General features: G+C 35.4%; 1 protein-coding gene across 1 annotated transcript in view; it reads left to right on the top strand.

The window, feature by feature from the left end:
* The window catches only part of LOC128638919 (immunoglobulin superfamily member 1), a 50,400-nt gene that overhangs the window by 12,313 nt on the left and 13,714 nt on the right, over nucleotides 1-24,373 (top strand). Inside the window, exon 2 of the mRNA XM_053691047.1 lies at nucleotides 20,982-21,251. Within this exon, the coding sequence (XP_053547022.1) occupies nucleotides 20,982-21,251 (270 nt within the window). The remainder of the gene's footprint in view (nucleotides 1-20,981; nucleotides 21,252-24,373) is intronic.

Below are 24,373 nucleotides of genomic sequence, written 5' to 3'. Positions count from 1 at the left end.
AAACTAACTTTATAGGTTAGTGCGATGATCATTGACTTTCCAAATTTTAATAAGTTAATCTAAAAGTGAACGTTTAGATATCAAAAAAGTGAATTGGTTAGTATTCAATAAATAAATATGATATTTCTTGGCCAATAATTAATAATTGCAAAGAGATGACCTGCGGTTAGATTATGTGTCTGTGACAAAAAAAAACTACAATTTACTTTTTAATAGACAAAAGTATAGACAATAAAATGTGTTGAATATATAAGTACTGTACACATGAAAGATACATTGTGAGTATAATAACTGGAATCTTCCAAACCAGTCAGTTGGAAAAACAGACCCATAGAGTAAATCTATGAAAACAACTCTTTGTATAATATTCCTCTATAAAAGAAAGGGAGATACAGTAAAAAAAAATACTAGACATGTGCATTTGAATATCCAAATGATTGTTCTATGAAATTTAAAGAAAATTAATAAATTCTTACGAAATTGATCACATTTGGTGTCTACCATTTCATATGAGAGGTCACCTGTTACTCTAGCATAAAGAAGGGGGAGATAGGGGCTCTGTTAGAGACGCCCCCCCCTTCAAGGAAACAGTACCTTTAAGTGCATCTGCAGGTTATTGACACTATAAGAGTGATCTGAACTGCCTCTTACAGGGGTATGTGACAGCTCATGTGAAAGAGGGAATTGCCTTTTTTTAAATGAGGGCTAACATCCCCCTCTAAGTTTCAGGACACACCTGTGCAGTGTTTGTTAGGGGAGGGGGCACTATTAGACCCCCTACCCCCTATAAAACACAAAATTATATGAACTCAGAGTGGTATTAAAACACAGAGTGGAACCTCCTCTTTACGATGTAAGGTCTTATACCACTTTCATTAGTAGGTGATAGCCATAAAGGGCTAGAGTACGAGTGGAGATAAATTTAGTGCTTCCACTCATGCGTTAATTTCGCTAGACGGGTGCTTTTGGAATCCTTTAACCTTTATATTTATCTATATCTATCTATATATACTGTCAGTGATGTGCAGTCACTAGAGGCATTGCAATTTTTTCCCCCAGCATATTATTTTCACAGCTACATGTTGTGCAATGGAAAGGCACAAGCAGGTCTGCCCACCATTACACAACATGCTGCGTCACCTACTGGATGAAAGTGGTTAAGATCATTGCATGGCCTATAAGTGCTTATTTGAGGCAGTCCTATTTGGGCTGAACCAATCCAGTGAGAGGCATTAGTAAGTGGAACTTAGGGTTGGGGCTGGATGTTTAATCATATAAAACAAAACAAAAACGGGAAAAAACAACTTTCATTTATTTTGTTGCTGTCCTGTGAAGCTGCCAGCTTTGCTAAAGTGAAAAAGAGAGTTATGTACTCCCCTCCAAGTGCAGTGGAATGTGCCACTGTCACTTTCTTACAGAGCAGGAAGAGATGCAGACTTGCTGAGAGCAGTGTTTTAGCCACATTTTTATTAAAGTAAGTTCTGCAACCTTAGATTTTGCTGATAGGGATTCTGTTAGTGAAAATGATAATTTAATGAATGTGGTTTAGTGTTTTTTGTTTTTTACTCTTTTACAGCATTTTAAGGATCGTTTTTGTATTTTGTTTACTCAAACGTTACACCCACTACCTTAGCAGCTTGCCTCTGTACTGCACACTAATTTATAGTCTCACTTTCTGAACTCTCTGTAGCTCTGCTGTTTGTATGGATGAGTTGTTATTTGACAAGAGTAAGCTAGACCAACAGCATGGTAATGTAAAATGAAACCAAGCAGTTTAGAATGAGTTGTATCAAATATTCTCCATTGCTCCTGTAGCTATAGTATTTCATTTTAAACCAGTGTTTCCTTAGGTGTATGTTGGACAACCCTGATGTAGACAACAAATAATAATTTATTAATGCTCCCATTCATATATGCTGTTCTGTTTCAGATATTTAAAATAGATTGTAGACTGTTAGCATTTGATAGTCACTTAAAATATTACTTAAAAATGCAGTGGTCCCTCCCCCCCTTGTGTGTGTCTCTCTTTCTCTATCTATCCTTCTCTCTCCTTATGTGTCATTCTCCCCCATGGTCTCTTTCTCTCTCTGTCTCTCTTCCTCCCCCTCTGACTCTCTCATCCCTTATGTGTCTCTCTAACCCTCTGTGTGTGATTGTGTCTCTCTCTTTCTCTAACCCTCTGTGTGTGATTGTGTCTATCTCTCTCTATCTCTTTCTCTCTCTCTAACCCTCTGTGTGTGATTGTGTCTCTCTCTTTCTCTCTCTCTCTAACCCTCTGTGTGTGATTGTGTCTCTTTCTCTCTCTCTAACCCTCTGTGTGTGATTGTGTCTCTCTCTCTTTTTCTCTCTCTCTCTAACCCTCTGTGTATGATTGTGTCTCTCTCTCTCTCTAACCCTCTGTGTGTGATTGTCTGTCTCTCTCTCTCTCACTAACCCTCTGTGTGTGATTGTGTCTCTCTTTCTCTAACCCTCTGTGTGTGATTGTGTCTCTCTCTCTTTCTCTCTCTCTCTCTCTCTAACCCTCTGTGTGTGATTGTGTCTCTCTCTCTTTCTCTCTCTCTAACCCTCTGTGTGTGATTGTGTCTCTCTTTCTCTCTCTCTCTAACCCTCTGTGTGTGATTGTGTCTCTCTCTCTCTCTCTCTCTCTCTCTAACCCTCTGTGTGTGATTGTGTCTCTCTCTCTTTCTCTCTAACCCTCTGTGTCTCTCTTCCTCTCCCCCCGTCTCTCTCTTCCACTCCCCCGAGTGTTTTTCTGTGTTTCTGTCTACCTTTTATTTATTTAATTAATGAATTGGTAGTGCCATCTGATGGTGTGGCTTTATTTAAAGGGTGGAGTCAAGCACCCCACCATCTTTAAATTTCACCAGCCGCCACTGGATCAAGACATTTTTATATTTACTGAATAATGAGGGAATCTATAAGCAGAATTTGCAGCATTAAAGTAAAAAGTATGTTTTAAACATATATTTTAATGGGCCTGATTTCAAGATCTCATAAGGGATTTGGCTTTTAGCTCATAAACTGCAACAGAAATTGGAAATAGGATACAATTGTTAGAAATACAATTGTTAGAAATCGTTCTTGAAGATAACTCTGACACCTGGTTCAACAATAGGTGTTTGTTATTAGCTTTTTTGAAATATGACCATAAGATTAGGCTAGGTGTTGAGCCGTTTTTTGTATATCACAATAATTATTGAACACTTAGCAGTCTTTTGCGGTGTTGTCGGTCAACAAACTTTTAAACTTATTTCTGAATAAGGTACCTTATTTGAAGTTCCAAGTCATAGGAAAAAGTACCTGCATGTCCAGATGAAGTATAGATGAGAAACTTTCTTTGTCCATTCAAAGTTTCTAGGAACGCTTGTTACAGCGTGTATGTCTCCTGTGAGTTGCCTCTGTCGCTTCCATGTCCGGTCTCGGCACGCCCACCAAATGCGAGATTGACAGATAGGCAGTAGATTGCAAAGAGCAGGGTTTCTCCAGTGCGGTGTAAGCAGTCTGTATCCAAAGCAATCAGTAATCAGTCTGTATCCAAAGCAACGCGTTTCAGCTCCAAAGAGCCTTTCTCAAGCTTCTGTCAGACCTGCTAGGAGTCTCATCTTTTATACCCTTATCGTTATTCCTGATTAAGTAATTTGTTTAATTGGTGTATTGAAGCATTAAAAAAACCAATTTCAATTGTGTGTGTAGTTTCCAATATGTTTAAGAAACAATGTAGATTATTCATATATTCTTATTTATCAAAAAATAAATAAATAAATATTTTTAGTGAAAACTGGAATAAAAGCTGCAATAAAATCGGTTGTCTTAGTTCTCTTTTTTTCATTTTTATATTTATATTAATTCTCTGCTGGTGTATTCCCTAACTGTTACTATAAGTTAAAAAAGACTGTACATGTCTATATATGACCTGCATCAATTGTAAAATAAAAATGAAAATAATATATTATTCAGATAGAAAAATTATCATAAAAATTTGTTTATAAACTTTAAAAACGTTTTTTTCTCTGGTAATAGAAGACTATATTATATGTACATATAGAGATAGAGAATATATATTTTTTAAACAAACAACTATGTGATAGGTGGGTGAAACAATCTCAATATAAAGACTGTGGATGTTACAATTTTTGTAGGAATGTGTTATGATCTATGTGAAAAAACTTCTCAGTTCTATTTCTAAATTCAGACCTTGTGGGTGAAGAGTGTCTAAATTGTAGATCCATTTTCTTTCTAGCTGCAATAATCTTTTTTTATTATCTCCCCCTCTTTTTTGTTTTTGTAGTTTGGCTATACCCATATAGTTAAAAAATTTTAGATTACCGTTATTACAGGCTTTAAAATGCTTAGGGACGGGTAGGTCCTTATTTCTATCCTCGTCCATATTTTCAATAGATAAAATATGCTCACGTATTCTTTCATGTAGGGGGAGTTCTGATTCGCCTACGTATTGTATTCCACATTTGCACTGAATCATGTAGACAATATTTTTATCTGTGCATCTTATACATTCTTGGATTTTAAATTCCCTTTTATTAATATGTGATATGACTGTTTTACTTTTCTTGGAATGTCTGCAGGATTTGCATATGAAACATGGGAAAAAACCTTTTAGATCCTGTCCTGTTAGATCTTTGTCTATTTTTTATGCTGTTTGATTTGGGTTGGGGCAAGTATGTTTTTTAAATTATTAGCTTTTCTGTATATGAACCTCGGTTTTTCAGTGATGAAGGGGCCAATCATTTTATCTTGATGTAATATGTGCCAATGTTTCTTTAATATTTTTTCTGTTATTTTATAGTTTGCATTGAAGTCACTTATGAATGGAATATTTAGCTTATTATGTTTAGGGTGGGTGTTATCACTAGATTTTTTATTATTTTTATTTAATATGGTATTTCTTTCCATTTTTCCTACTCCTTGTCTAATATTCTCTACAAATTCTTCCCTGTAGCCTCTTTCTATAAACTTTGCCTTAAGTACTTTAGATTGGTTATCGTAATCCTCAGGTCTGTTACAATTTTTCATTACCCTCAACATTTGTCCCTTCGGTATGTTGTTCTTCCAGGCTTGGTGATGGCAGCTACTTGAATAGATGAAGTTGTTACTATCCACCGGTTTAAAGTAGGTTCTTGTATTGATAGTATTATTTTAAATATAAATTTCTAAGTCGAGGAAGTTTAAATTTGTGTTACTTATTTCTTTGGTGAAGCGTATATTATAGTTGTTTTTATTAATTTCGTTAAACATTATTTCAAAATTCTCAGGGGTCCCTCTCCAAATGATTATTACATCATCTATATATCTTTTGTATAGGACTAGGTTTGCACCTAGCTCGTGAGTATCAAGGAATTGTTTTTCCCAAACTCCCATAAAAATGTTAGCATAGCTGGGTGCAAACCTAGTCCCCATTGCAGTTCCACAAATTTGGGTGTAGAAAAAGTCTTCAAACAGAAAATAATTGTGTTTTAAAATAAAATCAATACTCTCCAAAATAAAATCTTTCTGTTCTTGTTTCATATTATGGTCATCATTAAGAAATTGTTTAACAGCCTCTATTCCTTGGATATGATCAATGATCGTGTACAATGATGTAACATTGCAACTTATTAGCCACATATTTTCTTCCCAAGTTATATTTTCTAGGAGTTTTAGGACTTCTGTGGAGTCTTTTAGATAGGAATCTAATTTCACTACATAATTTTGGAGATACCTATCAATGTATTTGGAAAGATTCGCTGTGACTGATTCTATGCCTGATATTATCGGCCTACCTGGGGGGTTTGTTAAAGATTTATGTATTTTTGGCAATATATAAAAGACTGGGATCCTTGGTGTTTTATTAAGTAAAAAGTCAAATTCTCTTTTGTTAATGACTCCTAGTTGTTTATTCTTTGTTAGTAATGTTTTTAATTCCCAGGTGAAAAACGTGGTGGGGTTAATTCTACTTTTTTATATGTATTTGTGTCATTGAGGAGATCCTAGCAAATCTTTTTATAGTGTGTTTTTTCTAAAATAACAATACCGCCCCCCTTGTCTGCATTTTTAAAAATTATTTCATGGTTATTTTCCAGTTCTTGAATAAGCAATTCTTGTTTTCTTGATAGATTAAATTTAACTTTTTTTATTTTTTTGTCAGATATATTCTTTATGTCATTCAATATAAGTTTTTCAAAGGTCTCTATTATTGGTCCCTTTTCATGTTTTGGATAAAATGACGATCTATTTTTTAGACCTGAATGAATAAATCCATTAGAATCTTTTTGATGATTAAGAGACTCACCTTGCTGTATTACTTCTCTTTCTAATGCTGTTTTTGTAAAATATCTTTTGAGAGTCAGAGATCTAACAAATTTATGAGCATCTATATAGGTGTTGAACTTGTTAATTTTTTTAGCAGGTGCAAATGAGAGCCCTTTAGATAGAATGTTTTTTTCTTCATCTTTTAAAATATAATTGCTCAAATTATAAATGCCATTTTTTCTGTTATTGTTACTGTTATTTATCTTTTTCTTTTGTCTGTGGGTTTTACATAGACCCCTTCCACGCCTCCCTCTTCTCCTGATAGGTTTCTTTTTCTTTGACCTTGTCTTTGTTCTCTTTGGTCTAAATTTTGTATTTTTTTTACTAGTGGGCCTCTCTCTAAAAAATGATGAGCATTATCCCCTGATCCTGAGGTTGATGGTTGTTGTATGTCTCTTTTTTCATTAGTAAAATGTTTTTGTACTTCATGATTTTGGCCGTATGTTTCTGTATATAGAGAGTGTCTATTTGTTCCTAATGTAGATTGATGTGAATGATGTTGTGTGTAAGTTCTATCATTCCAATGTTGTGTTCTTCTGGAATCATGGTTATAGTCGTTCGTTATATTAGTGTCTCTGTCTAGAGGGGCAAATCTATTGTATGTTGATATATGATTCCTTCTAGGTGTATGTTGGTTATAGTTGTTACCTCTAGAGTAGTTATAGTTTCTATTGTAACCATAATTACTGTTTTCTCTATTTCCATATTGTGGTCATCTGTTATAGGAATCAGAACTTTAATTTCTCCTATTTATCTGTTGGGACTTATTACTATAATAGTAATCATTGTGTTTCATCTTTGTCTCATAATTATCTTTTTCTCTTTCTTGATTTGTGTTCCTATTATACGTATGTTCAGATTGTTATCAGTATGATCCAAACCTTGATTCTGTTGTGTGTTAGTCCTAAACCTATTGAATCTCCATCTATGAGATGTGTAAGTTTCAGTGAAGTTACCCTCTTCGTACTGTTTATAATCTTGTTCATCCCTATCAAATTTATCTACCTTTATTTTCAGTAGGTAATTTTTCATTTCATCCATAGTTTTTTTAAGGTTTTTTTCTTTTTCTTTAAACTCTATACAGTCCATAAATTTGGCTAGTTTATATTCTATCTCATTAATTTCATTGCCCAAGGTTATTAGTGCATCCCCTCTGTGGCTTTAATTAACTTCATTAGTTTTATGGAGGCCTCTTCTAAAATTTCTCTCCATTTCTTTTTAAAACTTTCGTCATCTACATTAAATGCACATTCCTTTTTAATTCTAAGTCCCCTTGGGACTCTTTTGACTTCTAAATATTTTTCTAGAAATAGGTATTCAGTTCTATGTTTTAGTTCAGTAGTCATTTTTTTCTCTAAGATTGCCATTAATTCATCTAGTGTTTCTTTTTACTTTCAAGGGTTCTCAAAAATTCTGTTTTATACTTATTTATCAGTATTCTCAGATCTTCATACATACTGGATCTTAGGTCAAATATACTTTCTTTGTTTGCCATGTCCCTGCAGCAAGATATTTAAAAGGGGTAGAAAGTTGAAGTATTTATAGGTAAAATCTAAAAATCAATGCGCTGGTGGTAGATAAAACTTCACATAAAAATCAGACACCCCAAGTCGTCTGAATGATTTGTTTTAGTGGCAGTTATGATTGTCTTATATGTGTGCGCCTGTGTGCAAAAACACTGGCTAAATATCTACCAAATGACAATGGTATCAGTAGTTTTTTTATATATATATTTCTATGTATATGTTTATATAAAATGTGTAGAAAAAAACGTTTTCTTAAAAATGTTTTCTTAAAACTAGTTAGTTCTAAATCAATTAAAAAACTATACAAAAAATGCTGGTTAAAAATAACATTCTTTTATTAGAGTCATATAAACAGTCAATCAAAATTGCTTATTAATAATGTGGATATGTGAGAAAGTTGTTCCGATCAGCCAATAGAATGCGAGCTCAATCTGATTGGCTGATTGGATCAGCCAATCGGATTGAACTTGAATCTGATTGGCTGATTCCATCAGCCAATCAGAATTTTCCTACCTTAATTCCGATTGGCTGATAGAATCCTATCAGCCAATCAGAATTCGAGGGACGCCATCTTGGATGACGTCCCTTAAAGGAACCTTAATTCGTCGTCTAGTCGTCGGAAGAAGAGGATGGATCCGCGCCGGAGGTCTTCAAGATGGAGCCGGTCGTCATCGGATGGAAGAACATAGAAGATGCGGCTTGGATGAAGATTTTTGCCGGTCCTGATCGACTCTTCTGCCCGGATAGGATGAAGACTTCTGCCCGAAGATGGAATTCTTTAGCCGCCGCTTGGATCAAGACTTCAGCCGGAGGATGGACGTCACTCTTTAGCCCCCCGCTTGGGCTTGGATGAAGACTTCGGACCCTCTTCTGGACCGATCGGGACCCGGTGTGGTAAAGACAAGGTAGGGAGATCTTCAGGGGCTTAGTGTTAGGTTTATTTAAGGGGGGTTCGGGTTAGATTAGGGGTATGTGGGTGGTGGGTTGTAATGTTGGGGGGGGTATTGTATGTTTTTTTTTTACAGGCAAAAGAGCTGAATTCTTTGGGGCATGCCCTGCAAAGGGCCCTTTTAAGGGCTGGTAAGGTAAAAGAGCTTTTCTATTTTAATTTTAGAATAGGGTAGGGCATTTTTTTTATTTTGGGGGGCTTTGTTATTTTTTTAGGGGGCTTAGAGTAGGTGTAATTAGTTTAAAATTGTTGTAATATTTTTCTAATGTTTGTAAATATTTTTTTATTTTTTGTAACTTAGTTCTTTTTTATTTTTTGTACTTTAGTTAGTTAATTTAATTGTATTTATTTGTAGGTATTGTATGTAATTAATTTATTGATAGTGTAGTGTTAGGTTTAATTGTAGATAATTGTAGGTATTTTATTTAATTAATTTATTGATAGTGTAGTGTTAGGTTTAATTGTAACTTAGGTTAGGATTTATTTTACAGGTAATTTTGTAATTATTTTAACTAGGTAGCTATTAAATAGTTATTAACTATTTAATAGCTATTGCACCTGGTTAAAATAATTACAAAGTTGCCTGTAAAATAAATATTAATCCTAAAATAGCTACAATATAATTATAATTTATATTGTAGCTATATTAGGGTTTATTTTACAGGTAAGTATTAGTATTAGGGTTAGAATTAGCTTTAGGGGTTAAAAAATGTATTAGAGTAGCGGTGAGGTCCGGTCGGCAGATTAGGGGTTAATGCTTGAAGTTAGGTGTCGGCGATGTTAGGGAGGGAAGATTAGGGGTTAATACTATTTATTATAGGGTTATTGAGGCGGGAGTGAGGCGGATTAGGGGTTAATACATTTATTATAGTAGTGGTGAGGTCCGGTCGACAGATTAAGGGTTAATAAGTGCAGGTAGGTGGAGGCGACGTTGGGGGCGGCAGATTAGGGGTTAATAAATATAATATAGGGGTCGGCGGTGTTAGGGGCAGCAGATTATGGGTACATAGGGATAACGTAGGTGACGGCGGTGTGCGGTCGGCAGATTAGGGGTTAAAATGTTTTAATAGAGTGGCGGCGATGTGGGGGGACCTCAGTTTAGGGGTACATAGGTAGTTTATGGGTGTTAGTGTACTTTACAGCACAGTAGTTAAGAGCTTTATGAACCGGCAGTAGCCCAGAAAGCTCTTAACTCCTGACTTTTTGCTGCGGCTGTAGATTTGTCGTTAGATTTCTAACGCTCACTTCAGCCACAACTCTAAATACCGGCGTTAGAAAGATCCCATTGAAAAGATAGGATACACAATTGACGTAAGGGGATCTGCGGTATGGAAAAGTCGCGGCTGGAAAGTGAGCGTTAGACCCTTACCTACACGACTCTAAATACCAGCGGTAGCCCAAAACCAGCGTTAGGAGCCTCTAACGCTGGTTTTGACGGCTAACGACAAACTCTAAATCTAGGCCATAGTGTGCAGTATATACATTTTAAATCATAACATTTAATGAATAAAGTCTACAAAGTGATTGCTAATTTAGTTATATTTAGACATAAATAGATAACATTCATACATACAAATGTATTAATTCATTAGATAAGACAGTGATATAGTATGACTTCTAAAGCTAAAGAACGATATACTCACATAAAAGAAAAGAATAAAACAGTAATACTGAAAAGTATAGATAGAAATAAATTTTGATTTAAAAAATAGGGTATGCAATGTATAATGTATAAGATATAAAAAGATAGTTTGATAATTTGAAATAAAGTAATATACGACTTGATATTTACACTTTATATATGTGGTAGCCATCCCAAACCATGTGCAATTCAAAATAACAGATAAAGTAAAACAATATATATATAATATAATATATATAATATAATATATATAAGAAGTGCATCACTTTATCTATGTGTTTACATGTAAAAAAAAGTATAGCTATAATCAATTTAATACGGTAAAAATGTAAATAAGTAATCTATTTATTATGTATATGAATTTTGAAAAGTATTAATCAGTATCTTACTTTTTAAATCCTGTTATATAATGTTTTTTATTTATCTAAAAACACAGCGTAAATATCGATTGGATCAGTTATGATAGTTTTATATTTTGGAATAAATGAATATAAGACTTGATATTTACACTTTATATATGTGGTTGCCATCCTAAACCATCTTTAATTCAAAATAACAAAGTACAACAATATATATAAGAAGTGCATCACTTTATCTATGTGTTTACATGTAAAAACAAGTATAGATATAATCAATTTAATACGGTAAAAATGTAAATAGTTAATGTATTTATTATGTATATGAATTTAGAAAAATATTAATCAGTATCTTACTTTAGAAATGCAGTTATATAATGTTTTTGTATATATATAAAAACACAGCGTAAATATCGATTGGAACAGTAATGATAGTTTGTTATTATGAAATAAATTAATATAAGACTTGATATTTATACTTTATATATGTGGAAGCCATCCCAAACCCAGTTTAATTAAAAATAATAGATAAAGTAAAACAATATATATAAGAAGTGCATCACTTTATCTATGTGTTTATATGTAAAAACAAGTATAGCTATAATCAATTTAATACGGTAAAAATGTAAATAAGTAATGTATTTATTATGTATACGAAATTGTAAAAGTAATAATCAGTATCTTACTTTAGAAATGGGGTTAGATAATGTATTTGTATATATCTGTAAAAACAGACGGCTATATTTAGAGTTTTGTCGGTAACGACCCGCGTAGCTAACGCTGCTTTTTTCACCCTGTACCTTTTAAACAACGCTGGTATTTAGAGTTCTCTGAAGGGCTGCGTTAGGCTACAAAAAGGGAGCGTAGAGCATAATTTACCGCCACTGCAACTCTAAATACCAGCGTTGCTTACGGACGCGGCCAGCTTCAAAAACGTGCTCGTGCACGATTTCCCCATAGGATACAATGGGGCAGTTTGAGCTGAACAAAAACCTAACACCTGCAAAAAAGCAGCGTTCAGCTCCTAACACAGCCCCATTGTTTCCTAAGTCTGCACCTAACACTCTAACATGTACCCCGAGTCTAAACACCCCTAACCTTACACTTATTAACCCCTAATCTGCCGACCCTGCTATCGCTGACCCCTGCATATTATTATTAACCCCTAATCTGCTGCTCCTTACACCGCCGCAACCTACATTATAGCTATGTATCCCTAATCTGCTTCCCCTAACATCGCCGACCCCTATATTATATTTATTAACCCCTAATCTGCCCCCCCCAACATCGCCGCTACCTTACCTACACTTATTAACCCCTAATCTGCTGACCGGACCTCGCCGCCACTATAATAAATGTATTAACCCCTAAACCGCCGCACTCCCGCCTCAAAAACCCTATAATAAATAGTATTAACCCCTAATCTGCCCTCCCTAACATTGGCGACACCTAACTTCAAGTATTAACCCCTAATCTGCCCTCCCTAACATCGGCGACACCTAACTTCAAGTATTAACCCATAATCTGCCGACTGGACCTCGCTGCTACTCTAATAAATGTATTAACCCCTAAAGCTAAGTCTAACCCTAACACTAACACCCCCCTAAGTTAAATATAATTTTTATGTAACTAAATAAATTAACTTTTATTAAATAAATTATTCCTATTTAAAACTAAATACTTACCTGTAAAATAAACCCTAATATAACTACAATATAACGAATAATTATATTGTAGCTATTTTAGGATTTATATTTATTTTACAGGCAACTTTGTATTTATTTTAACTAGGTACAATAGCTATAAAATAGTTAATAACTATTTAATAGCTACCTAGTTAAAATAATTACAAAATTACCTGTAAAATAAATCCTAACCTAAGTTAAAATTAAACCTAACACTACACTATCAATAAATAAATTAACTAAACAACCTACAATTACCTACAACTAAACTAAATTACAAAAAAAAAAAAAACATTAAATTACAAAAAATAAAAAAAGATTACAAGAATTTTAAACTAATTACACTTACTCTAAGCCCCCTAAAAAAATAACAAAGCCCACAAAAATAAAAAAATGCCCTACCCTATTCTAAAATAAAAAGTTAACAGCTCTATTACCTTACCAGCCCTTAAAAGGGCCTTTTGCGGGGCATGCCCCAAAGAAAACAGCTCTTTTGCCTGTAAAAAAAACATACAATACCCTCCCAACATTACAACCCACCACCCACATACCCCTAATCTAACCCATCCAAACCCCCCTTAAAAAAACCTAACACTAATCCCCTGAAGATCTTCCTACCTTATCTTCACCCAGCTGGGTATCACCGATCCGTCCAGAAGAGGTTCCGAAGTCTTCATCCTATCCGGCCAGAAGAGGTCCAGAAGAGGGTCCGAAGTCTTCATCCTATCTGGGCAGAAGAGCTCCTCCAGAGGGTCCGAAGTCTTCATCCTATCCGGGTAGAAGAGGTCCTCCAGATGCTCGGAAGTCTTCATCCAGGCGGCATCTATCTTCTTCCATCCGGCGTGGAGCAGGACCATCTTGAAGCAGCCGACGCGGAGCCATCCTTCTTCACAGACGGACTAACGACGAATGAAGGTTCCTTTAAATGACGTCATCCAAGATGGCGTCCCTCGAATTCCGATTGGCTGATAGGATTCTATCAGCCAATCGTAAGTAAGGTAGTAAAAATCTGATTGGCTGATTGAATCAGCCAATCAGATTCAAGTTCAATATGATTGGCTGATCCAATCAGCCAATCAGATTGAGCTCGCATTCTATTGGCTGTTCCGATCAGTAATCAGTAATCAGTGAAGGTCAAGTCAGTAATAAATACTTGTTATTACACTTTAAATTTATTCAATTATTTTTGAAAAGTATCTTTTTGGGGCATCTGTTGAAACGATACTTACCAGTTTTGAAGCTTAGAATGAAAAAAAACAATGTAATTGTACGTGCTTTCTTCAATTGCGCTCGCTCCGTACTGACTGATTCAATGTATCGAATGCAGAAAGACAAGCTAATACGCATGCGCAAAACATGCACAAGCATGACGACGATGATGACACCAGCAGTTACACGCATGCGCACTATTGAATGATGACGCAGGTAAAAAGGGGCAGGACGCCCCGGGGGAAGTAAAGGAATTGGATGTTAGATCGAGAAAATATGTCAATCAAAAGAGGGAACATGTCGGGCAGACAATTGCGGCAATACGGACGGTAAATGTAAAAGGAAAATTCATACTAAATGCATAATTATAAAAATTTTGATGATTGAACATAATAATATTTTCTAATGTTAAATATAATACTGTTAACTAGAGTGCCGGACTTGACCTTCACTTAAATGAGCTAAATGCCCTTTTCAGGGCAATGCAAAAGAGCTATGCCCATACAAATGCCCTTTTCAGGGCAATGGGTAGCTTAGGTTTTTGTTAGAGTTAGGTTTTTTATTTTTGGGGGTTGGTTGGGTGGTGGGTTTTACTGTTGGGGGGGTTTTGTATTTTTTTTACAGGTAAAAGAGCCGTTTAACTTAGGGCAATGCCCTACAAAAGACCCCTTTAAGGGCTATTGGTAGTTTATTATAGGCTAGGTTTTTTTTTATTATTTTGGGTGGGCTTTTTTATTTTTATAGGGCTATTAGATTAGGTGTAATTCTTTTTTATTTTTGATAATTTAGTTTGTTATTTTTCATAATTTAGTATTTTTTATTTTTTGTAATTAGATACTTTGTAATTTTTATAGTAGTGTTAGGATTTTTGTTATGTGTATTTTAGTTTTCTTTAATTGGTAGTTAGTTTAATTTTAGTTTAATAGTTATAATAGTTTAAGTGTTAGTTTAAACTTAGTTTTTGACAGGTTTTAATTTATTTTAAGATAGGGAAATTGTAATTTTAATATAAAGTTAGGGGGGCGTTAGGTTTAGGGGGTTACCTGTTTAAATTTGTTTATTGTGATGTGGGGGCTTTCGGTTTAGGGGTTAATAGTTTAATTTAGTATATTTCGTTGTGGGAGGCTTGTGGTCTAGGGGTTAATAGTTTTATTTTAGTGGCGGCGGTGTTGGGGAGTGGCGGAATAGGGGTTTATAACTTTAGTATAGTGGGGGGGGGGCGATGTGGGCCGACAGATTATGGGTTAATAATATTTAAATAGTGTTTGCGATGCGGGAGGGCGGCGGTTTAGGGGTTAATAACTTTATTATAGTGGTGACGATGTCCGAGAGCGGCTGAATAGGGGCTAATAAATTTTATTAGTGAAGGTGATGTCGGGAGGGGCAGATTAGGGGTTAATAACTTTACTTTAGTGATTGCGATGCGGGAGGGCCTTGGTTTAGGGGTTAATAGGTAGTTTATGGGTGTTAGTGTACTTTGTAACATTTTAGTTATGAGTTTTATGTAACAGTTTTGTTGTGTAAAACTCATAACTACTGCTCTCAGATGATGGTACAGGGTGTCGGTATAGGGTGTAACGCAAGCTTTTTGGCCTCACCACAAAACTCGTAATGGCTGCGCTATGGAAGTCCCATGAAAAAACTTAATTTTTACGAGTATGGGACTGACGTTGCATTACAGACTAAAAGGCTTGCGGTACAGCTATACTGACAAGACTTGTAATGACTGCGGTGCTGTTTTAACGCTGAAATGACAATTTTTTCAGCGTTAAAAGACGAACGCACAACTCGTAATCTACCTGAATGTTATTTGAATGTTATTTGATACTTTTACAAAAATTTCAGGGCGAAAAGCCAGATGTATATTTATAAATCTCTAGTATCATTGCCTAGTATATTTACAGACCACTGGGGTTTCTCATCAATATCAGTTTTTTGAGATATTGAGTCCCATTTATCAAGCTCCGTATGGAGCTTGTGGGCCCGTGCTTCTGGCGAGTCTTCAGACTCGCCAGAAACAGCAGTTATGAAGCAGCGGTCTAAAGACCGCTGCTCCATAACCCTGTCCGCATGCTCTGAGCAGGTGGACAGGAATCGCCACAATTCAACCCGATCGAGGACGATCGGGTTGATTGACACCACCCTGCTGGCGGCCGATTGGCTGCGAGTCTGCAGGGGGCAGCGTTGCACAAACAGCTCTTGTGAGCTGCTGATGCAATGCTGAATACGGAGAGCGTATTGCTCTCCGCATTCAGCGAGGTCTTGCAAACCTGATCCGCACTGTCGGATCAGGTCCGCAAGACTTTTGATAAATAGGCCTCATAGAATTATAGTGAGCCTTTTGGTTGACACCACCCTGCTGGCGGCCGATTGGCTGCGAGTCTGCAGGGGGCGGCGTTGCACAAACAGCTCTTGTGAGCTGCTGGTGCAATGCTGAATATGGAGAGCGTATTGCTCTCCGCATTCAGCGAGGTCTTGCAAACCTGATCCGCACTGTCGGATCAGGTCCACAAGACCTTTGATAAATAGGCCTCATAGAATTATAGTGAGCCTTTTGGTATTATTAAAGGGACAAGAAACACATTTTTTTTTCTTTTATGATTCAGATAGAGAATATAATTTTAAACAACTTTCTAATTTACTTCTATTATCTAATTTGTTTAATTCTCTTGGTATAATTTGTTGAAGGAGCAGCAATGCACTAATGGTTTCTAACTGAACACACGTGTGAGCCAATCACAAGCAACATATATATGCAGCCACCAATCAACAGCTAGAGCCTAGTTTCTGTGCTGCTCCTGAGCTTGCCTAGATAAACATTTCAGCAATGGATAACAAGGAAGTTAATTGGAAAGTTGTTTAATATTGTATCATGAAATAATTTTTTGGGGTTTCATGTCCCTTTAATGTCAGATCTCATTTATATATAAATTGTACATGGATGCTAGTTATTTAAAGTGATATAACTCACTGGTATATATTACAATATTGGGACTTATTTCTTGTGACACATTATGAAGGTATCACTTTGTCAAATAGGTGCCTAGTATAATTTCCAAACCCAGTTTTTTGAGTTGATTTACAAGTGAGGCATAGAAATTGGTCTTCATATTTAAGTATTTGAATTCTGACAATTTAAAGGGATTCTAATAAATCTTACATCCAATTGTCTATGGACTATTCCTCATTAGGGGAATTTGTTAATAAAAGATAGAAGAGACTATAATCAGAGCAATTTGACCATTCTCAAGCAGGAGAGGATGTTTTTATAGTTTTCCCATTTTTTAATTGTTTATTAATAAAAGTTATATTTTAAGTTGCACCAAACACGACATTCCTTATATTGTTGTTGTGCTGTCAATAGATGACTAACAATAAAATGTACTCCATATGGTTTCTAATTGAACAGATGAAATGTACTGGTTTGGGACCTTGTCATGTATGTAGATAATTACCAATTTTAAGCATGGTTCTAAAATGAAATATATATATATATGTTTCAGGTTCTCTGTTGGTTATAAGCCAAAGTATACCAGATGGTGAGTATCTTACATGGTGGTGAGTATCTAATTTATATTGACAAGTCTTATCTATGTTCTCTTCCTCACTAAGGGCCATATGATCAAAAAGGTGCTGGCTTAGAAGTCATGCAAAATCTTTTTTTTCTCCTTTTGAGCATTATATATTAATTATATGTCTCTCCTTCACACCCAGAACCCTGCATAGCAATAACAGAAAAAAGGGCTAGATTACAAGTGAATGGATAATTTATCGCACGCCCGTTAACGGGCAAATTTGTCAGTTTTTACGGACACGATAAATAACCAGCCATTACAAGTGGCTGGTTGTTGCTACCGCAAGCTTGTGGTAGCAATTAGTGCTTGGAAAATTAACCAGAGATCAGATGTCAGGTTAATTTTCTAAATGTCCCCCAATTAGGCCCAAATGTAATAGTCTTGTAGTTTTTTATTTAAAAAATGTAGCATTTTGTAAAATAAAAACAACTGCACAAAGCAGCTTTTATGGGTTAAAAGTGGCGGGTGTGGGGTAATAGAAAAAAACGGCACTGAAAAGTGCCTTAACACTGCAGTCTATGGGGGACTGTGTTCCCTGTAAATATATATGCTTATATACATATATTTATGTGTTAATATGTATATATACACATATAAACATATATATACCTGTATATATATATATATATATATATATGTATATATGTACTGTATATATTCATATACATATACAGTATATTTCACTTTGCTGGCCATCATTGCGTGACTTACCCTCTTCGCTGCGCTAGGTTCAAGCAATATTTTACGCTCCACTTGTAATCTAGCCCAAAATTCTTTGAGGGACCCTGCGGTACTGATGAGACTTAATACATAATCTTGTCAGACCAGAGAGCTTTAAATCAAAAGGCCCTTGGTTCTTAGCATGTAGACTAATGGCAGTATTGGCAGGTGGGGCCTGTGAGAGTTTTCATGGCATTCTCGATTGCACAATCTGGGGACGATTTATCAAAATATCAATCTCTGTGCATTCACTGGCGTCAATACGCTCGCCAGACATCGCTAGATATCGCTGATGTGAATTTACATACAATGATCTTATTTATTAAAAATTCTGTAAAACACACGTGCATCAAGTACAGAGCGATGAACATCGGACTGTTGATAAATAAGACTCATTAATGTCACGGATATTCTGTTTTTTCCAACTTTATTTATACCATTTCATTACTGTCCATGAACAATAAAATTTCTCTAAAGGTAATCTTTTATTTTTCATCTGTTAATGTCCAAGAAATAGCTAGATTTATACCTGAACAAACACTAATATCTTATAGATAGTTATTTTCTATGTATTTGTTATAAAAAAGTGATATATGATATTTTCACATAAATTAATGTACTGTATATTTGTATTTCTAGAAATCCTGATGCCTATCTCATGTTTTTTTTAAAATGATTATTAATGCTAGAATTTGTACATATATCTTTGCAAATACTTGTATATATATATATATATATATATATATATATGTATATATATATATATATATATATATATATATATATATATATAGTTCGATTATTAAAATATTATACTGTGTGGCCTAATGTCATCATCAATGTTTATCTTAAATACTAATTTCACATATACATACTTTCAAAGTATAATGCACAATGTAACAAATGGCACTTACAAGTTCTGATGAGTGATTAATGACACAAGTATCGAGCAATTTGATTAGTTACTGATAGTATAAAATGTATATTTCAATTAGATTGGCTGATGTCATAAATCATATGATTATGTTTATCCCAATCAAAAGTGGTGGAAAACTTCACTAGGTTGTGGGTTGTTTATGAATTTGCGTCAAACTTGGTGTGAAAAGTGTTGCGTCAAATTTGGTGTGAAATGGAGAGTGGGACTTGTATTACATACTGTCACGCCGCTTCCTGCGCCACCCTGGCTGTTGCCAGGGACGCAGAGCTTGCTACTCTGGCTGTTACCAGGGACGCGGCGGTTCCTGTGAGCATGCGGCGATGACTTTATCGCCGCACATCTCTTCCTCTGAAGCCGGATCCTTTGAGCTGCTTACATACACTGCCCAAATATAGGTGTTGCTTTGTGTGCTCCTGGGTGCTGTGTTACTGTATGCTGGAATTCTATTCTGTTATTGAACTCTGCCTGTCTGACCACTCTGCTTGCTTAACCCCTGAACTGCTGGATTGCTATACTGTTATTGAACTCTACCTGTCTGTCCACTCTGCTTGCTTAACCCCTGAACTGCTGGATTGCCATACTGATATTGAACTTTGCCTATCTGACCACTCTGCTTGCTTAACCCCTGAACTACTGGATTGCCATACTGATATTGAACTCTGCCTGTCTGACAACTCTGCTTGCTTAACCACTAAACTGATGGATTCCCATACTGATATTGAACTCTGCCTGTCTGACCACTCTGCTTGCTTAACCCCTGAACTACTGGATTGCCATACTGATATTGAACTCTGATATTGAACTGGCCTGTTCCTGCTCTTTCTATTGGTTCACCCATGAACTGCTTTACTGCTGGATTGCCTTCCTGTTGCCAGACTTAGCCTCTCTTGCCCATTCTCTGTCGTCTTCTTCTTATTGCCCTGAAGGACTACCCTGCCTACCGTAAGTACTGCTTACCTCATTTCACTATCTTACTCTGCTCTGGTATATTTCCTATCATTCCACTTGACGCCGGGATAAGAAGACTACTGGCCAAGTTTAGTCTGATAGAGAGATATCCCATGAACATTACACATACGTTAAACATGGTGCAAATAGATTTATCCAAAAAAAGAAGTTAGCTATATTATGTAATGTATTTATTTCATTTTTATACCTATATTTACTAGTGCACCAAATTTGAGTTTGTAATTGCTTTGTAATGAGAGACAAAGATGTAACATAATCCATAAGTAGAGTAACATCTCCCTAATTTACTTTTATTATGTAATATGCTTCATTGTCTTGCAGCATCAAACATAACCTTTCTGTGTTTTCAGACTCCCATTGATTTCTATAGCATTCGCTGCCTCAATGGTGGCGGTTTGAACGATAGGTACCCTTCAGCGGAATAGATGCGAGCGTACCTGTTGAATGTTTGATAAATTGGGAAGAGGGTCAAATAGAGTCGAATGTGAATTTGAAACATCTGAAATGACGCAAGCATTGATCTGTGTCAGATTGAGATCGCGGGAGCGTACATTACATCACACATTTCAACATTTGACAATATTGATGCTTTGTTAAATACGGCGGTTTCAATTTGCATTGAATATGACGCGAGATTCAAGCAGATTCCATTGTGTTATCAGTTGAAGCTTTGATAAATCGGCTTCTCTGGCTCACTTTGTTTTATGGCCATATAGCACTTTCTCTAAGAATTTAAAATGTTCACTGTGAAAAAATAATGTCCTGTAGACCATTGTTTACCAAGTTCCTTAGCAGTTTCTAAAAATCAAGTGTGGTTAATACCAAGCACAATAGAAGCTTCTTGCTCACTTAATTCTCTCAAAAATTGTATACAATCAGAGTTAGTCATCTCTATGACAATTTCCCCTTTACCTGCTTGTTTTATTAGTCTCATGACGTAAGGAATCTAAAGCTAATAATTCATCCTTCAATTAATTCCTTTTCTTTCATTTACAGAAAATTCCAAATAGTCTAATATGATTACTCTATACACTAATTAGATGTGTAGCATTTCAAGATAAATGTAAAAATTTAGTTTGTATGATTTGTTCTTTTTTTCAAAACCAGAACCTGAATTATTAGTGGAAATAGACGATCCCTATGATGAGATTGTGATTGGTGATACTATCAAACTTCACTGTTTAACAAACTCAACTGAAGCAAAAGAATTACGTTTAGTATTGAACGGGACAAATGTGAATATGACATTAAAACAAACTATGTCAAAGTTTGAACTCACCAATGCCAAGGAAAACCACACTGGCCTTTACACCTGCCAATATTGCTCTCAGTCTGCATGCTCAAGACCTAGTGAGGAATTGAACATTTATGTCAAAGGTAAGACCTGACTATAAAACACAGTATTTTTCTTGGAAATGCATTTTGTAACATTTTTACTTCTCTACATGCAAATTATATAAAGCAGCCTGAATGCTATTCTCTCTGAAATATCTACTTTATATCTATCATTCCAAATTTTTCTGGATCCTAGTACCCCATTGAAATCTAAGAAATTGTATAATACTTGTAGATTTCCCCCTGTGGGAAACTCTGATTTGAGACAATTTGATTTACTGGAATTGTACATAGGTGAATACCTGGATCCTCACACTAAGTCCACAGTTTATAAGAAAATAAATAAGCTTTTTTTACACATTACTAGAGAGTAATTTTTTACAGAGAAAAAACAATCTGTTTAACTTACATTGGGAGTCACGTTCATTTCTTCTATACCATACTCCAAGAAGTCGAAGGAGAAACAGAGACACATCTTTACCACAGATAGGGATATATATCCCCTCCGTGAACATCACATACTTCACATGTTTGAGGTCTAACAAAGTGAGCAAGTTTTTTGCATCTAACACTCACCACTATTTGTGTGCATATTAAACTATTGGTTGCCTTTATTCTACTTCTCTCCCTTTCTATGAGCGCTGTTCCTGCCACAACTACTGAAAAGATTCCTCCTATATCCACTGGTGATAGTGAATTCAGCAGTTACAGCTGTCTTTAAAAAATACTGTACGTCAGGAGAGACTGTTTGCAGTTTAATTTCATGCATTATTAGCGCAATGTTTTTTCTGTGTGTATATATATATATATATATATATTTAAAATACTTACGCCTAGATTACAAGTTTTGTCGGTAAAAACTTGCGTTGCTAACGAGCATTTTTTTCCAGCGCTCATGTTAAACAACGCTGGTATTACAAGTTTTCTGAATGGCTGCGTTAGCCTCAGAAAAGTGACCGTTGAGCAAATTTAGACTCACTTATCACTGTAATACCAGTGCTGGAACTTCAATCCGATTTTCTGTTCCAATCAGCCAATAGAATGCGAGCTCAATCCTATTGGCTGATAGCATCAGCCAATCAGATTTTTCCTACCTTAATTCCGATTGGCTGATAAGATTCTATCAGCCAATCGGAATTGAAGGGACGTCATCTTGGATGACATCACTTAAAGGTACCGTCATTTAGTGTTAGTCGTCGGATGGAAGAGGATGTTCCGCGTCGGATGTCTTGAAGATGGACCCGCTCTGCTCCGGAAGGATGAAGATAGAAGATGCTGCTTGGATGAAGAGTTCTGCCGGTCTGGATGTCCTCTTCTGCCCGGATAGGATGAAGACTTCAGACCCTCTGGAGGACCACTTGTGCCCGGCTGGGTGAAGACGGCTCAAGGCAGGGTAATCTTCAGGGGGTTAGTGTTAGGTTTTTTTAAGGGGGGATTGGGTGGGTTTTAGAGTAGGGGTATGTGGGTGGTGGGTTGTAATGTTGGGGGGAATTGTATTTTTATTTTACAGGTAAAAGAGCTGATTACTTTGGGGCAATGCCCCGCAAAAGGCCCTTTTAAGGGCTATTTGTAATTTAGTATACGGTAGGGAATTTTATTATTTTGGGGGGCTTTTTTATTTTATTAGGGGGATTAGATTAGGTGTAATTAGTTTTAAAAATTTTAATTTCTTTTTTATTTTCTGTAATTTAGTGTTTTTTTCGTAAGTTAGTTTATTTAATTTAATTGTAATTAGTTTAATTTAATTTAGTTAATTTATTTATTTATAGAGTAATGCTAGGTGTAATTGTAACTTAGGTTAGGATTTATTTTACAGGTAATTTTGTATTTATTTTAGCTAGGTAGTTATTAAATAGTTAATAACTATTTAATAACTATTGTACCTAGTTAAAATAAATACAAAGTTGCCTGTAAAATAAAAATAAATCCTAAAATAGCTATAATGTAACAATTAGTTATATTGTAGCTAGTTTAGGGTTTATTTTATAGGTAAGTATTTAGTTTTAAATAGGATTTATTTATTTAATTATAGTAATTTTATTTATATTTATTAAAAATAGATTTAAGTTAGGGTGGTGTTAGGGTTAGGGTTAGACTTAGGTTTAGGGGTTAACACATTTAATATAGTAGCGGCGACGTTGGGGGCGGCAGATTAGGGGTTAATAATTGTAGGTAGGTGTCGGCGATGTTAGGGACGGCAGATTAGGGGTTATTAAAATGTATTATAGTGTTTGTGAGGCGGGAGTGTGGCGGTTTAGGGGTTAATACATTTATTATAGTGGCGGCGATGTCCGGTCGGCAGATTAGGGGTTAAACACCTGTACCTGTCAAACTCGTAATACCAGCGGGCGTTAAAAAGCAGAACTCTTAATCTAGCCGATAGAATTTACTCCCCTATGTAAATAACATTGGAATATGAAATATTTACAGTAAATACATAGTTAAAAGTATTAATAAATATTAATATTGAATAAATGTTAATAAATGTTTTCATGTTTTCAGGTATTTGCAAACGGCTCTAATGCATGTATATATATATATATATATATATATATATATATATATATATATATATACAGTGGATATAAAAAGTCTACACACCCCTGTTAAAGTGTCAGGTTTCTGTGCTGTAAAAAAAATGAGACAAAGATAAATCATTTCAGAACTTTTCCCACCTTTAAATGTGACCTCAACTCAATTGAAAAACAAATGGAAATCTTTTAGGTCTAGGGAAGTAAACAAAAAAAACTAAAATAATGTGGTTGTAGCCGTGTTTATAATTAAGCAATCACATTCAAAATCACGTTAAATAGGAGTCAGTACACACCTGCCATCATTTAAAGTGCCTCTGATTAACCCCAAATAAAGTTCAGCTGTTCTAGTAGGTCTTTCCTGACATTTTATTAGTCGCTTCCTATAGCTAAAGCCATGGTCCGCAGAGAGCTTCCAATGCATCAGAGGGATCTCATTGTTAAAAGGTATCAGTCAGGAGAAGGGTACAAAAGAATTTCCAAGGCATTAGATATACCATGGAACACAGTGAAGACAGTCATCATCAAGTGGTGAAAATATGGCACAACAGTGACATTACCAAGAGCTGGATGTCCCTCCAAAATTGATGAAAAGGCGAGAAGAAAACTGCTCTGGGAGGCTGCCAAGAGGCC

Source organism: Bombina bombina, chromosome 8 (assembly GCF_027579735.1).
Source record: "Bombina bombina isolate aBomBom1 chromosome 8, aBomBom1.pri, whole genome shotgun sequence".
Lineage (NCBI taxonomy): Eukaryota > Metazoa > Chordata > Amphibia > Anura > Bombinatoridae > Bombina > Bombina bombina.
Note: the sequence above shows the minus strand (reverse complement) of the source record. Positions and strands in the feature narration are given on the sequence as shown.